General features: G+C 45.7%; 2 protein-coding genes across 3 annotated transcripts in view; one reads left to right on the top strand and one right to left on the bottom strand.

Moving 5' to 3' along the window:
• SYN2 (synapsin II) overlaps positions 1-16,120 on the bottom strand; it is a 197,139-nt gene that overhangs the window by 31,213 nt on the left and 149,806 nt on the right. Inside the window, exons 5-7 of the mRNA XM_023250026.2 lie at positions 12,003-12,092; positions 912-974; positions 385-527 (exon numbers count right to left, since the gene is read on the bottom strand). Coding sequence (XP_023105794.1) covers positions 385-527; positions 912-974; positions 12,003-12,092 — 296 coding nt within the window. The remainder of the gene's footprint in view (positions 1-384; positions 528-911; positions 975-12,002; positions 12,093-16,120) is intronic.
• Positions 3,472-14,641, top strand: TIMP4 (TIMP metallopeptidase inhibitor 4). Of its 2 annotated transcripts, XR_002153418.3 has the most exons (6): positions 3,472-4,159; positions 5,344-5,441; positions 5,834-5,948; positions 8,568-8,692; positions 9,569-13,849; positions 14,025-14,641. XR_002153418.3 is itself a non-coding variant. In XM_003982494.6 (5 exons), the coding sequence occupies exons 1-5, from the start codon at positions 4,021-4,023 to the stop codon at positions 9,764-9,766; spliced, it is 675 nt and encodes a 224-aa protein (XP_003982543.1). In that variant the 5' UTR covers positions 3,472-4,020; the 3' UTR covers positions 9,767-14,641. The 2 variants fall into 2 exon arrangements, 1 of the variants encoding a protein (XP_003982543.1); XM_003982494.6 differs by having other exon boundaries at positions 9,569-14,641.

Here is a 16,120-nt window from a genome sequence, read left to right as displayed (position 1 = left end):
TGTTAATGAACTAGAATGTAAACAAAAATCTGGGGAAAAAAAACCCAAAATCTCTGTGATTACCTTTAGTGACAAGGTCACATGTGCTGTTACTACTACTGTAGCCTGTTGTCTTGGTTTATAACTGAGGAGATGCCAAATTTCACTTAGAGGCTAGTGAAAATAAATATTAATTTTATTTCTCATCTTAGTTCATGGGCCCTCCACTGACATGGAAGGAACTCAGGCTAAGAGTCCCTGACTTGTATGGCACTCTCTTTCTGTTCTCTGCCTTTTGGGCCAGATGAGGTTAAACTGAGAGTTGAATGCTACCTGGAGCCTCAGATTTTCCACTGGGCTGAGGAGAAATTGAAGAGTATGTGCTGAGACCCCAACCCCACTCACATATAAGCCTTGTAGTTGTTGCCTATCTTCTGGACCCGGATGTCATACTTGGCATCAATAAAAGGCTCTGCTGTGGCATAGGTCTGGGTGAGAGCCACCACACTAGCAATGTCCTGGAAGTCGTAGTGGTTTTCCACTTTGACCTAATGTTGAAGCAAGGCAGAGAGGGAGAAAAGGAGACACACAAATGCAGATACTGAGAATCACAAGAACCCTGAGCTAAACCCATCAAGATGTTGCTCATCCAGATGCAAACCTGGATGCCACATCTCCAGAGGAAGCCCTTCCTCTCTAGCTTCCCCTCCTAGAACTCAGGACCCACACTTGCTACAAAGGGCCCAAGGCCCAAGCCTGTACTCTGTTTGTTAGAAAAGGTCTGTTTGGGTAACACTCATGCCTTCAGAGGGGCCAAATCACCTCCTTGGAAAGAATTCATAGAGAAAGGAGGCAGAACAGTCCATAACCAGGCTCTCTGAAAATTACCCTTCTTGGCCTCAACCCCAAAGTGCAGCAAACCCTGGCCTTACCTTGCCCATGCCTGAGTGAGCATGGCCAATCTTCACCACCACAGGGAATGTAGGCAGTGTCAGCTGAAAGCAGAGGAGAAAGGAATGAACTGGTCAGAGTGTGCCTCACTCTCTGTGGAATCTTACAAGTATTTTTCTTGGTAATACCCTTGGAAGGGCCCTTTAAAGTACCAGCCCAACCTACTTGGTTGACAAATTAAAAAACTGAGGCCCATAGAGTGACAGTGACTTGCCCCTCTCTGCCACTGAGTACTCTTTACATCTTTAAAATTCATTGCTTCAACCTTCTCTGCATTAGACAAACTCTGGGCAGGACCTGTCCTTAGCCAAAGAGACGTAAAAATAAATAAATAAATAAATAAATAAATAAATAAATAAATAAATAATCTTTGAAAGGGTGAATTTTGCTGTATGTAAGTTGTATTTTATTTTATTTTTTATTTTTTTTTAACGTTTATTTATCTTTGAGACAGAGAAAGACAGAGCATGAATGGGGGAGGGTCAGAGAGAGGGAGACACAGAATCTGAAACAGGCTCCAGGCTCTGAGCTGTCAGCACAGAGCCCGACGTGGGGCTCAAACTCACGGACCACGAGATCATGACCTGAGCCGAAGTCAGCCGCTTAACCGACTGAGCCACCCAGGCGCCCCTGTAAGTTGTATTTTAATAAACCTGAATTTGAAAAGAAATGTACCGGGGCTACTGGGTGGCTCAGTTAGTTAAGTGTCCAACTCCAGCTCAGGCCATGATCTCATGGTTCGTGAGTTCAAGCCCCTCATCAGTCTCTCTGCTGTCAGGACAGAGCCCACTTAGGATCATCTGTCCCCCTCTCTCTCTGCCCCTTCCCCAATTGCTCACTCTCTCTCTCAAAACTAAAAAAGTAAACATTAAAAAAAAAAAGAAAGAAATGTATCTTTGTGGTTTTTTAAAAAAATTTTTTAACATCTATTTATTCTTGAGAGAGAGAGAGAGAGAGAGCACTAGCAGGAGAGAGGCACAAAGAAAGGGAGACACAGAATCTGAAGCAGGCTCCAGGCTCCAAGCTATCAGCACAGAGCCCAACGTGGGGCTCTGACTCACTAACTGGGAGATCATGACCTGAGCTGATGCTTAACCCTCTGAGCCACCCAGGTGCCCCAAGAACAGTATCTTTGGAATCTTAATGCCCCTTTGGTCATGTACCTTTTAGTACCCTTCCCTCCCCCTTCAAACCTCCAGCTTTCCTGTACTGAACCTGGCTTTTCTCCCTCTCTTTCACACTGTCTGCACTGCTCACCAACACCCCAAACTCACCACCAAACACAGCTTAGTATGCTAAGGTCTCTTTCTGCCCGGTTTGGAGTTCGGAAGAGAGCTGACATAAGAATTCAACATGTGTATCTTTTGAAAGACATCCTTAAACTCTATCTTGAAGTAGCCATATTTTAACAGAGGGACAACAGAAACTTAAAAGGAGAACTACCCTCCAAAGGCAAGATTTCAAGTGGTTACAAAGTGAGGACAGAGGAAGTACCATGTTGGAGGGCTCCCTGCATATATCAGGAGACTTGAATTCTAGTCCTCTTTGCTACTAGCTTTCTGAAAGTCACTTTACCTCACTGAGACTCTGTCTTCACATCTGCCAAATGAAGAGACTGGAGTAGATGCTTTTGGGGGTCCATCCAATAATAAATACGTCAGGCTCTATCTTGGTCTGGGTGTTATATGAAGAACCAACCTGGTCACCAGATCTCATCTTTCTCAGTCAGACTCAGCTCTCCTTCAATTTACTTCTTTTCAAACATCATTTCCACATCAAAATGAGAAGTCTTCAGAAAAAATTAAAGTTGACTCTGATGAAAAGTCAGATTCCCATGGGAATCCTAAGTGTGACGAGATACTGGGAGTACCTGATCTGAGGATTTCAGGGTTCCTAGATGAGGCCGGTTGAAGCTGGGGCAAAAGGGCCTTGGAAAGATGTAGTTCAAGCCAATTTTATGGAGAAGAAAGCGAGGCCCAGAGAGGCAAAGGCTGCAAAGCTACCTTGTGACACAATCGGAACCCAGCCTCCTACCTTCTAGTCCAGCACTGTGTGGAAACATCCTGCAATAATCTCATGTATCTCTTTCTATTTGGAGACTTGGAGCATTGTGCTCTGTCAAACATAGAGGGCATGGTTCTGGTTGAAGTGACCCCATGTACCTTGCTTCTTTGTTTTCTAAGCTGCTCCACCTTCTATGACAAGACACAGTCTCTCCAGCGAGTAATGACAGAATATAGCAATCAGTGTGGCCTACGGTCTGGAGAGGACTTTAAGGTCCCAGGTTTGCCCTGAGTGTTGGGATACCCTGCGCTTTGAGCCCCCACCAAGAGCACTGTCCTCAGCCATCTGCAGAGTCTGAGGCTCTGGACATGGGAAAAGGTTTCTAAAAGCACTGGCTGCTTTCTCTGACATCTCGCCCCACCCCCCAGCCGACAGAGCCAAGACACACACACACACCCCAACTTTCTCTGTCCTATTCCATTACTGTTTGCTGTTGCTTTGGAGCCTCATAAATAGGGCATTGAAAACACTTCCTGCAGCTGAAAGAAGCCCTGAGTAGCTTGTCTCATTCCCAGTGTGCAGCTCAGCAAGGGGTCCGTCCTCTCTGTCACTGTCTCTTTTGCCTGTTGTAATTCCGTCTGCCTCTCTCTGACTCTGCCTGTCTCACTTTCTGTTTGTGCTCTCCTCACCCTTGTTCCTTCAGCTTGAATCACAGCCCCTCTGTCTTTCTGCCCTCATGCATTTGTCTTTGTTGCGCTTTCTGTCTTTCTGCCTTGACACCATCCCCTTTCCCAGTGCCTTCCCTCTACTTCTATAAGGCTTAATTGCTTAGGCAGGGAAATAGAGGCTAAGGGCCTCTCTCCTGGCTTCCCTCTTCATCTTACTGAGCCTGCCAGTCAGGAGGGCTGCGGGTCCTGCAGCCGTGGGTGGCCTACAGCCAAAGGAGGGAGGAGCCCATCCGGGCGGGATTGGCCCTAGGTCCACCTCAAAAAGCCTGGGGCAAGGGGCGCGACGCGTTCTGGATGAACCCTGGAGGGCCTGTTTGGTCCGACAGACCCCACAGGCTCAGCAGGGATTTGCGGTGTCATGCCCCGGAGCCCCCGGACCGCGCCGAGCTGGGCGCTGTTGCTGCGGCTGCTGGCACTGCTGCGGCCGCCAGGGATGAGCGAGGCGTGCAGCTGCGCCCCTGCGCACCCCCAGCAGCACGTCTGCCACTCAGCGCTCGGTGAGTCCCGGAGGCCTGTGAGGTCCACAGCGGGGGGTGGTTGTGTGGGGTTGGTATGGGGCCAAGCTGCAAACCTGTAGTCTGCAGGGAGAGGGAGGAGATCAAATACTGCACCAGTTGCCTCCTATTGGGGCTGATGGGTGGGGCAGGGCCGGTGCCATAGCAACCTTGCAAGTTGCAAGGAAATGAAAGACAGTCTAAGGGACCCCTATAGCGACCCCCTCACCCCTGCCTACTGAAATTATGGAGTGTCGTTGAAGAACAATGACAAGAGCTATGCAGTGATTATTCTGAACTACTGGATGCAGGGAAGGGGAGCCAGGAGCCAGGGGATTGGGCTTTCATTATAAACATCCACTGTTTCCAAGCCTATAACTGATGTTGTCTCCAGGCCGCCCCCCAAACCCCAAGACACACCTTTTGCCCTTTTTCTCTTTCCTCTGCCTGGAATGCCCTTCCCCTACACCCTTAAATTCCCAGCAAACTCCCATTTATCCTTCAAGTTCTTACTCAGGTATCTCTCCTCTGAAGACTTTTGGACTCCTTGGTGCTACCACAGTATCTCTTACATTTTTGTGTTCCCACCATGCTGTGCTGTTGTTCTTTGTAAGTGTTCTATACTAGACCAAGAGTCCTGCAGGATAGGTGATGCTTAATCATGTTTACAGACCTAGTACCTAGCGTTGGGCCAGGCACAGAGAAAGAACTTTACAGCCAGTTTTTGATTAATGCCCACATGGCAAGAGACAAACTGTGCAGGGTCAGAACATATTTATTAATTCAATAAACATTTACTAATGTCAGCTCTGCGTGGGCTCTATTGAGGCCTCAGGCTACATAGGTAGAAGACTGCAAACTCAAGGGGCATCTCCTCCCTCCTCTACCCTGGTGCCTACCTTCAACCCACTGCAATCTGGGCTATGGAAAACTAGATTCTCAAAACTAGCAGGTAAACTCTAAAGATTGTAGGACCCAGCAGGCCTGAGGGATTTGGAACTTTCAGTAACTGCAGAGGAATTGGTTTTGGGCCCCCACTCTTACACAAAATGGTCCCCCTCACAACCCAATGAGACCTAAACCCAGAATTCCCTTAGAAAATTCTCCAGGGGCCTCAGGTCATTCAGATACCAGGTGGACTGCTCCCACAGGTTGCTGAAGGTCCCCTCTCTTCTCTTTTTATGCAGCCATACGGGCCAAAATCTCCAGTGAGAAGGTAGTTCCTGCCAGTGCAGACCCCACTGACACTCAAAAAATGATCCGGTATGAAATCAAACAGATAAAGGTACATGGGGACAGGACAGGGCATTAACCTCCTTGGGCTGCTGGGAGGAGTGGGGTCTGTCTACTGGGAGTTGGGCTGGTAGGTCAGGCAACTGGCTCATTGATCCTGGGGTATTGATGCTGGAGTGGAAGTGGTTGATGTGTTGGGAGCAGGGCCCACAGACCCTCAGTGTCCATCTAGTCCTACAGCTGTCTATCCTGGAGGTATTCTCACTGGAATAAACCAAGGTTTAGATTTTTCTTAAGAGAGAAGCTGGGCTACCAAATTCTGAACTAGACTTTTGCCTAATGTTTTCAGATTGAGAAATGAGAGGTTTTTCCTGTTAAGATATAAAGTATACTCCCTGACCCAATACTGCTTTTTTTTTTTTTTTTTTGGTAATTGCCTTTCAGATGTTTAAAGGGTTTGAGAAAGTCAAGGATGTTCAGTATATCTATACACCTTTTGATTCCTCTCTCTGTGGTGTAAAACTAGAAGCTAACAGCCAGAAGCAATATCTCTTGACTGGTAAGTTAAAGACCAACAAGCAACCCTAACAGTCTCTGTCCTAAGGAAGGCAGCCAAGGAAGAGTCAGGGCTGTCCTTGGGCAGCAAGCTGAGCCAGGTGGCATTTTCTTGGGCATAAAACAGAGTTGTGTTACTAAGAGGCAGCCTCGGAGTTGGGAGGAGCCGTGTTAACCTTCCTTTCAATGCAAGAGTCGTCACTACACTGATCTTGGCTACTGCTTCACTATTTTAAGGACAGACTGCTCTCCCAGCCTAGGGCAGCTGGTTCTATTTTTAAGCAGTTTTAATTGGTATAAGGTTTTTGACACCTTGAGCCAAAAATCTGCCTCTTTGAAACTGCCCTTTGTGGGTTCAGCTATGCTCTCTGCTCTATGATGATCCTTTAGAGGCCGGAGGACCATGGATACAAATACTCTAGCTCCAGGCTTGCTGGCTGTGGTTCCAAGACCCCTTCCTATCCTGGACACCTTCTCAAATGGGATATAGCCTGTCCCTCCTCTAGCACAGGACCGTAAACTGGACACTGCACTACAGGTGACGTCTTGGTTTCACAGAGTAAACGAGGATTGTGCCTGTGCAACCTCACCCCCCAACACACATATGACAGTTATTACAGTAACTTTAGATAGCCATATTGGGTCATGCTCTTGGCTCATAATGTGCCTCTGTGGCTAACTCACATCACAGGCCATATTCTAGGGGTACAGTAAATCACAGGTCTTAACAGGAGCCTTGAATCTAACATAGTTATGAACTCTAGGAACTCGGGCCCAGGCAGGTCTCCATATCCAATTGGTTGGGACATAACAGTCAAGGAACCACTCAAGAATATGACTCCATAAGTGAATGAATGCAATATTAAATTATGCTGTGAGTTCAAGGAAAATAGGTAGTTGTGTGGTTGCAAACAATTAGGGAAGCTAATTGTTGGTGGGACCTAACTTTCCCCTAAAGGATGAAAAATATTTGAAAAGAAGGCAAGGAAAAGAAAAACACAGCAGTTGGGGAGAACAGGAGGACTTTACATTATCTGTCCATCCATTCAGCAATAATGACCACCTACTCGCTGCCAGGCCTTGGGCAGGAGGGCCAAGACTCAGTGATAGGTCACAATCCCCAAAGAGTTCACAGTCCAGGCTTGGCTCTTGAGAAGTCATAGCCTCTGGAGGCCACACTGGTAGGGGCTCCCCAGATCTAAGGATGTGGAATTGTGTTAATCTGGGGGCCTCTGGATGGGAGAGACAGAGGCAGGGCATGCCACTGAGCCCTTTAGGTCCCAGGACTAGCAGATGAGGCCACCTCATTTCTTCCATGTGCCCTGCCTCTGCCAGGCACTGTGGTGCATCAAGGGGAGGAGACATGCCCTCTGCTCTCAAAAATGTCAGGTCTAACTGAGAGTGGGGATAAAAAAAACCCACAAGTCTGCTGAAGAATCATCAGTGGTACCTAAGCTCTTCAGGAGAAAGCACAAGCTCTTTTGCCTAATGTTGAAAGCCCTTATGATCAGAACACGCCGACCTCTCCAGCTTTGTCTCCTGCCGTGTGTGAGTGACAGTTCCCAGACCCTCATTTCCCCCCAGGGCTGAACTAAACTACTTGCAGTTGCAGAAGGTGTTCTTCTGGGCTGCACCCCGCCACCCTGCACAGTGTAGTCCCAATGTCCAGAAGTCCTTTCCCTTACGTGTCTTGCAAGTGAACTTCTATCCATCCCTTCAAGGCCCCACAGAAGCATCATCTCCTCTGAGACACCTTCCTTGTCCCCATCTCCTTCCACAGACAGAGATAATTATGCTTTGTTTCATTCTTGTACTGTCTCTTGTATATAATCACACAGCAGTGTAATTTTTACCTACTTATCTGTCTGCCCTACTGCTTATTAAGCTCCTTGGGGGCAGAGATTCTGTCATATTTATTTCTGTATTTCTAGTACCACGTCATAGTAGTTGCTCAGTGAGTAAATGAATGACTGAAGTTCTAAGAGAGGTGTGAGTGAGCATGGCCAGAGATGGCTAGGAGGATGAGGTGGTACTGAAAACAGTCTTTGGAAGATAGGAAAAAGTTTGATAAGTAAAGAGGGGGAATTTTCCTATGGGGAAGGAGAAAGACTCACCAAGAAAAGCTTCAACAGGGCAAGAGATTAGGTTGTGTAGTTATTGGGAAGGGTTGGAAAGAGGAAGGGACCTATTATTTATGGAACCTTCTGTGGACCCAAGCTGTGCTGGGAACTTTACAGATATTCTCTCATTTAATCTTGACAACAAATTATTACTTTCATGTTCCAGCTGAGAAGTTATATGACTTTCTTAAGGTCATAGCTCTAAATGAGAGAAAAGAAGGGGTTTACATCAAGCGTCTGACCTTAAAGCCCATGTTTTTCTCTCTGTGCCATGCTAAGGAAAAAGTCTTCATCCCACAACTCTCTCTCATACAAACATAGTCTGCTAATATCTTCGATGTAAAAATTATAGAGTTTTTTTTGGTTCTTTCATTGAGTCCCAAGTCAACACTGCCATCAAAAAGCCATTGAAGAGTCTGCAATGACAGTATCTTTGAGGACCTGGGCTCCTGGTCTCCATGAATAGATTCCTCATGCTAGGTTTTCCTCCATTCCCCTTGAAGGTCAGATCCTCAGTGATGGAAAAGTCTTCATCCATCTGTGTAACTACATCGAACCTTGGGAGAACCTGTCCTTTTTGCAGAGAGAAAGTCTGAATCACCACTACCATCTGAACTGTGGCTGCCAAGTAAGGGAATGTCCATTTCCAAGGTCTTTTGGGGACGGGGGGTGGTCTGAGCCTTGCAGTCTCACTCTTCATGTATTCCTTCCTTTGTGTATGCATTTATTCACTTACCATACTATATTTGAAATCTGCCATGGATCAGTCACTGTATGAAGTTGGGGATGGGAAAGCAAGATGGTCCATAGTCCATGATCTCAAAGTACTTACATTTTGGCTAGGAAGGTAGCCATCATATAAAGTTTGAGATAATATAGCTATCATTTAATGAAAGTCTACTTTTGCCAGGCTTTATAATAGTCTATTTATTTAAAATGTTCAATTTAGTCTTTATAACAAATTTATGAAGAATTAAGATTTCCATTTTAAGGTGAAGAAATTAATGAATGCTTTAAGAAGTGAAGTGATTTGCTCAAGGTCAGTGGTAAAGACTGTTAGGCCTGTCTGACTCCAGAAACATCATTAGACAGGAAATGCTAGGGCGCCTGCCTGGGTGGCTCAGTCGGTTAAGCATCCAACTTCAGCTCAGGTCATGACCTCATAGCTCATGAGTTCGAGCCCCGCATTGGGTTCTGTGCTGACAACTCGGAGCCCGGAGCCTGCTTTGGATTCTGTGTCTCCCTCTCTCTCTGTTTCTCCCCCACTTGTGCTCTCTCTTTCTCTCAAAAATAAAGATTAAAAAAAAAAAAAGCCAGACAGGCAATGCTATATATTAGGAGCATAAGGGATGGGGAGCTCAGGAGGAAGGGGACTAGGAGACTAGGAAAAGCTTTATAAGTCAGGGGCATTTGAGCTGGGTTGTACAGATAATGTAGGAGTCTGAAAGGCAATAATGGAAAAAGGACGCTCTACTCACATTGATGTTATGTGGTATGACCCTAGATTACCACCTGCTATACAGTGCCCTGTACCATCTCCGCCCCCAATGAGTGCCTCTGGACAGACTGGCTGTTGGAACGGAAGCTCTATGGGTACCAGGCCCAGCATTATATCTGCATGAAGCATGTCGATGGCACCTGCAGCTGGTACCAGGGCCGCCTGCCCCTCAGGAAGGAGTTTGTTGACATCATCCAGCCCTAGTATGGGCCAATGACCACCACTTTCCTTCAAGAGTCCTGAAGCCTAAGCCAGTTCTCCTTCCCTGTGGAGCTCTGGCCGTCACCACCTGTCTCATCACTGCCAGCCAATGGGAAGTACCAAGTAGATGATGTGGCTAGTGTTAGGGCAGGGATGGAGCTTGTTACAACTTGTATCCAAACACCATCCCAGAACCTGTCAAAGGCCAGGAAAAGTCACTTGACTTTTCTAGCCTGCCTTTAGCCCATCTCCCCTGCTTCCCAAACCCTTTCAGTCTAGCTAAGCCCTGCTACTGAAGTTTTGATTCTGGCTTAGTTTGTTTTCTATAGCCAGAACTATTCACTTTTCTCCCTGGGAGAATGTGTTTTCTCTTACTGTAACTGATCTGATAAGGGAGAAATGGTGATTATTATACATATGAGATGATGTGGCCTTGTGATGTACAATACCAGAAGGTGGGCTGACAGAATCAGAAACAAGCTGATTTGGAGGAGTGAAAAGAACAATACACTATGGCTATATGTCCTCTACTCATGTCCCACTCATCCTAATCCTCTCATATACTTTCATCTGTTTGGGGGAGAGACTTGAGGGGTGCAGAGTCATTCAGGGGGAGACCTGCAGTGGCCTAACCTTCCTCCACATGCTGTAATTCCCCTCTACGTCATTCCTGGCAGAGGATCTGGCCCAGTTAGCATACCTCTGTGGACAAGAATAGACTTAGGTATTACCTCTCCAGGTTAATTATCCTTAATGCCTTCAACTGATGTGCATAAAGCTTCTCCTGTTTCTTTTAGAAAGTCCTTCTCTACTCAATTACTAATGTTTTCATTCCTAATTCAGAATTTTTTTAAGCCAAAAAAAAAAAAAAAGCCTTTCTCTTGTAGAGATGAAATTCCTCTTTAGCTCTTAATACCTCAGAGAGATCTTAGGAGGTCCTCTCTTGAGGGAAAATTTCAGGATAGAGGACAGGAGAGAAATAACACAAGGGCCCTTGGGGGAAAAAGATGGTAGATGGGGAACATACTTTGCAACTCTTACAACTGTTTTCAGTGGTCAGCCCTGCTAGGCATTATGGCAGGAAAAAGCCAGCTTTGTTCCCTGTCTGCTCCTCAGCTCAGTCCCCTCACCACTGTGTATTAGAGTCCCTGAGAACTCCAAGGCACAGACGCCTTAGGGTTCCTTAGACTGTGCAAGGCTTCCTGGCTTGCCCTGAAAGGGAAAGCCCTTATGCTCATCTCAAGAATTTATTAAGGATGAGGGCTTAAAGTTCCAGAGCCTTGCCCTGGCAAAAATGAAGGAGGTAGTTCTTTTCAAGGCTCAAGGATGCTATTCATCTTTTATGTGTGGTTTGGCCCATGCACAATATGCCAGATAATTCACAGAAATGGTTCAAATGGAGATCCCTTTTGGAGTAGGGAGTGGGAGGGGAAATAAACATGATCTCTGTCCCAGAGTACAATACTGGAATGCTATGGCAGTAAGTCTTCATTGGTGGGTTAAGCAGGATCACCAACAGACCATGCAACCCTGGGGCAGAGGATGTGGGGACAGAGAGAAAGAAGGGAGTTAAACTGGAGCTAGAAGTTGTCATGAAGGACAAACATTAGCAATAGCCTCTGTCCCAGCCAACCAAGCCATCTCTCTGCTCCTTCTGATATCCTAGTATGGCCTCAGAGAAGGCATAGTGTTAATCCAGTCTGACTGTAATCTTGAGGAAGCCAAGGGAAGGGCCTGGTGAAAAATAATAGGAACAATACCTTACATCTGAGGAGTGCTTCACGCTTTTCCAGAAGGCTATTACTTAAAGAATTTCATTCACATTTTGTAAGTACTATATTAGATATCCTGGTCAGGAATAATTATGTGCATTTAACATTCCGAGTGGGAAACTGACATACAGGGAATCTAACTAGTCCAGTGACCTGTGGCAGGGCCAGAGCTAGAACCCAAAACAGTGGGATCTTCTGATTGCTGATCCATAGGTTTGTTACTTTCTCAGCTTGATAAAATGCCCTTGTTTCTGCTCTTCACTATTCGGTCTCCAATAACCCCTTGGAGACAAGGGGTTATCAGCTAAAATTCAGCTGCTCTAGCCCCACAAAGCAGGTCCACAGTTCAACCCCAACAGAGTGTCTTTTGAAAATGCTGAGGCCCTCTTTTGAGCCCCATAATCACCATGAGGCTAAGCTCAGAATGTAAACAGCAGAGGGACTAGAGTCCCCACTCAATCACCTACCATCTCTTTATGGTTGGGGTAGTATGTCTGCTCAATGAGTGGGAACTTTTCTCCTCCCAATGTCTTGTAGATGGCGACCAGCTGGGCAAACTGCAAAAGAGAAGCAAATGTTTCAGCTTATCTAGACAACTGGAACAGACAAACATCAATCTATATAACAAACATTTATTGAGTATTTGCTCTGTTGGGGGCTTTGTGCAAAACACTCTGAGGATATAAAAGAGGTGCACAATTCTTATTTTTAGGGAACATATGCATTAGTTGGGGAAGGGAGAGAGAATGAAGTAACATTCATTACTGAATGAATTTTATAATTATACAATTTTAATGATATTCAGTCCTCATACCAAATTGATGAACTAGGTATTTTATCCTCTTCATTTTACGTATGAGGCTCAGAGAAAGTAGAAAAGTTGCCTAAAGTCACAGAGCTGCAAAGAGATGAAGCTGGGATTGAAATTTGGGTCTCTAACTCTAAACACTCTAGAGATGGCAAGTGATAAAGCTGGATAGGTAACATGGGGCCAAGTCTTGAAAGTTCAAATGCTAGGAAAGGAATGGTAGCTTTTTTCTGCAGGCAGTATGGAGTCATAAGAATTTAAGCAGCAGGTTATGAATAAAGCTGCTCTTTAGGAAGATTTTGATGCTCATGGTATGCAGGATAGACAGACCCAGTCTCTCCAGGACTTCCTATCCATCTAAGAACTTAACTCACTGGACCCTTTACCTATGAGAAACCAGAATAACTCTATGAAGAAAAGGTGAGATACACATACTTACAATGTGAGGGTTGAAAAGCCTTTGGCAAACATCTAGCACCTCCTGGAGCACCTTGCTCCCACAGTTTATAAGGAAGAAACTGAAGCCCAGTGAGGTCACTTGCCCAAAGTCACATAATACTTAAGCTGGATTCATAACCAAGGTTCCTTTATTCCTAATATATAACTCTTCCTACTCTTTCACGTAGCTACCTTTTAGACTCTGCAAAGACCATGCTCTTCCCACAGGAAACACACGGGACTTTTCTGCTCCATCCATTCATACACCCTACCCACACACCTAACCCCAGTGCACTGGCAGTAGGGGTAATCCAGCATCTTCCCTCTAGTGCTACTAGGTTAGTTTATACTCTAAGCCACTGATACCTGGAACTGCTAGAAGGAAAAGTTGCCAGATCAAACGTGCCTTCCATTTATCAGAGAAAGAAAAGCTAGAACATCTTCCAAAAGCTCAGGTCCTATTCTGTATAAGGGATGTTGGTGTATGAGCTAGTGAGGATGGTGGGGAGGGGGGAGAGGGGAATGAGGGGAGGAGTAAAATCTCAGAACAGGGTTTTTAGAAAACTGGAGTCTTCTGGCTCTTGTTCTGCCTTGAACTTGCTGGGTGCCCTTGAACAAATGATTTCTCCTTTCCAGGCCTCATTTTCTTCATATATAAAATGAAAGGAATGAATTTGATCAGTTCTTCAAACTTTTTACCATAAAGGAATATCATTTTATTATATTTCCTCCCAAACTCCATCATCAAACTGCAGTTTAAGTGATCATATGTTGTGGTCCTTTTGTTGGCAAAGACAGAATTTTCCTATTACTTTTGAAATGCTGGAAAATGTTGGAATTTCTGGGTCATTCCCCTTTGTGACACGGCTAGTGACTCTGGATCTTGAAGTCCTCCAGGACTGAAACTATCAGTCAGGGACTCTCAGGCCCCCAAGATTTTATTATTGAAAGACACTTTACAGAGTCTCTGGACCAGACATCTCATTTTACACATGAAGAGACTGAGGCTAGAGAAGCAAAGGAAAGCATAGGCCCCCAGATGATACCTGGAGTTGGGACAGCACCCAGGTAGGTCTCTTCCTGCCCACTGCATTCTCCACTGTATACCCTGCTGTCCTTGCCATTCTTTGGTTTGTCAACTTGCTTTGACTGTCAAGACCAGCCCCTCAGACTTTTCCTGCCTTCTCTGATTCTCTCCATCACCCCATCTGACCTTTAAGTCCTGTCTACCCACCTTGGCCAGGCTGGACTCCTGTTCTGCTTCTGGATACCTTCCTGAGCTCCCAACGCTCTCCAGCATCGCCAGCAAATTGATGCCAGCTCTGCCTAACAACCTCTGTCCTGCTGCAGCCCACGCATTGGCATGGCACCAAGGCATGTGGGGTTTTATCTTTCCAGCATGTGGGAGAGTTACACAGACACCACAGCGATGCCAGGAAGGCCCACGGCGGAATCCCAGAGTCCTGGGACAGCAAGACTAAAATGGCAGCCAGTTCCCAGGCACTAGTTAGATCCCTGGGAGCTCACCCCACCCTCCTCCACTTTATCTCTGGCAGTCCCTGTCTGCTCAAGGTACTGGGTTTGGCATCTAACCCCTGCCTCCTTGGAAACTTAGATGAAGTCACAAGCACACAGTTACCAATTAAACAAATGTAATATCTGATAAGGGTTATTTCCTCTATGCATAGACAATGGATTTAGGTGCTGGGGGTGATGTTGGCAATGAATAGGAAGATAATGTTCATTTTACTACTTCTTCAGAGAATTGGGAAAGATTTTTTGGAAGAAATGAGATTTCAAGATAAGTCTGCATTTAGTAAGTTATCCTTAGCACTTCTGGAAATAAACGCTTTAATTCAACTCTCGTGCTTCTGTCTCTAAAAAACTTAGATAGAGTGATAGGATTTTTAGATAAAATTGCAGCAATATGGGATGGTGGCATTCTGGCTTCTTCTGGAATGCTACCTTCATTGATACCGCTACTTCTGTTTCCAAAATCCCAGTGTGCCTGCCTTGACCAAGCAGGTCTCTTGACCATAGCAGATATGGTCAGAGACATGGTGATGCAAGGTAAAGCCTTGACAATCCAACTGAAGCCTCACACTGAAAGCAGCCCAAGTTCCCAACGCAATAAAGAAATATAGAAAATATGAACCAAAGTCATCATTTCAGAGAGACCTTCCCTTCACAGTCACCAAATTTGTTCACTCCCATTAACAGGCAGAGAACAATATATAAAATGCCATTAGTGTGGCAGCTGCCTAATGAAAATGAAGGGAGAACTTGGTGTCTGGCCAGGGAGCCTTGCAGTTCTCATGTGATGCCAAAGGCAATGTGCTGGGATTATGAATGGGTGAGAATGTGAACCCTCACCAGATCCCAGATCCCAGGAGGGGCAAAGCCCTAGGCACAGGCTCCCTGATCCTCCCACCCTGGCCTCTGGCATAGTTTTGGAACATAAAGCAGTGGACTAGTTTCTTTAAGGGATCCCAAATACTAGGGGACAGTAACAACCAGGCTGACAAACTGGTGACAGTCACTGCTATTATTCCTACTTTACAGACAAAGAAAACAGGCACAGAGAGGTTTAGTTAGAAGAAAAAAACTAATAATAGCAGAATCACCCTGTGTGGCTAGGAGGGAGCCAAATTCTAACAGGTATTGGAAAGGTAGGGAAGGAAAGGATTAGGGCTTATTTGCAGTAGGGAAGGTTGTGTGACTGAGGAGAAAAGGGAGGTCCCCAGAGAAGAAACTTGAAGGCCTCAAATATGATATTCTGTGATTAGCAACATATTCAAATCATATAATTCTTTTAGCCTGCTTCTGCAAAACTCTGGGATTCTTAGGTATCTCAGTCCAAAGAGAAAGGCTGAATGACTGGTGACCAGGAACCCAACCTGCCCTCCTCAACCACAGCAACTCCCAGATCTTCTGACTCCTCATTCATCGGTCTTTCTCTTACATTGTCAGGTCTCCTGGGTTTGTAAGAGAACAGGAAATATTGTGAATTCAGGTGTGAGGAAGAGATCAAGAGCAGAGGTGATGGCTCCACCTAGTTAAAAAACACCCCCTCCAACTCCCTGGTAGTGGAGAGGCTTGGGGTCGGAGAACTTCACAGTGTGTGCAGCTTGCACCCTTGGAAAGTCAGTGTGTGATAGCTGAAATGATTTTTGAAAAACAAGAGGAAGAGGATGTGATTAGGGGCAGGTGTTTCCTTCTAAGAGGGCAGGCTGGAGCAGCAGTTATAGGAGCTGGGTCCCCACAGCCTCAGGCCTTTCTAATAGCCCTTCAGAGCCAAGAAACAGGTATTTTTATTGTTGCATCTTATGGCTGAGGGCA

This window comes from Felis catus, chromosome A2, assembly GCF_018350175.1.
Source record: "Felis catus isolate Fca126 chromosome A2, F.catus_Fca126_mat1.0, whole genome shotgun sequence".
Lineage (NCBI taxonomy): Eukaryota > Metazoa > Chordata > Mammalia > Carnivora > Felidae > Felis > Felis catus.
Note: the sequence above shows the minus strand (reverse complement) of the source record. Positions and strands in the feature narration are given on the sequence as shown.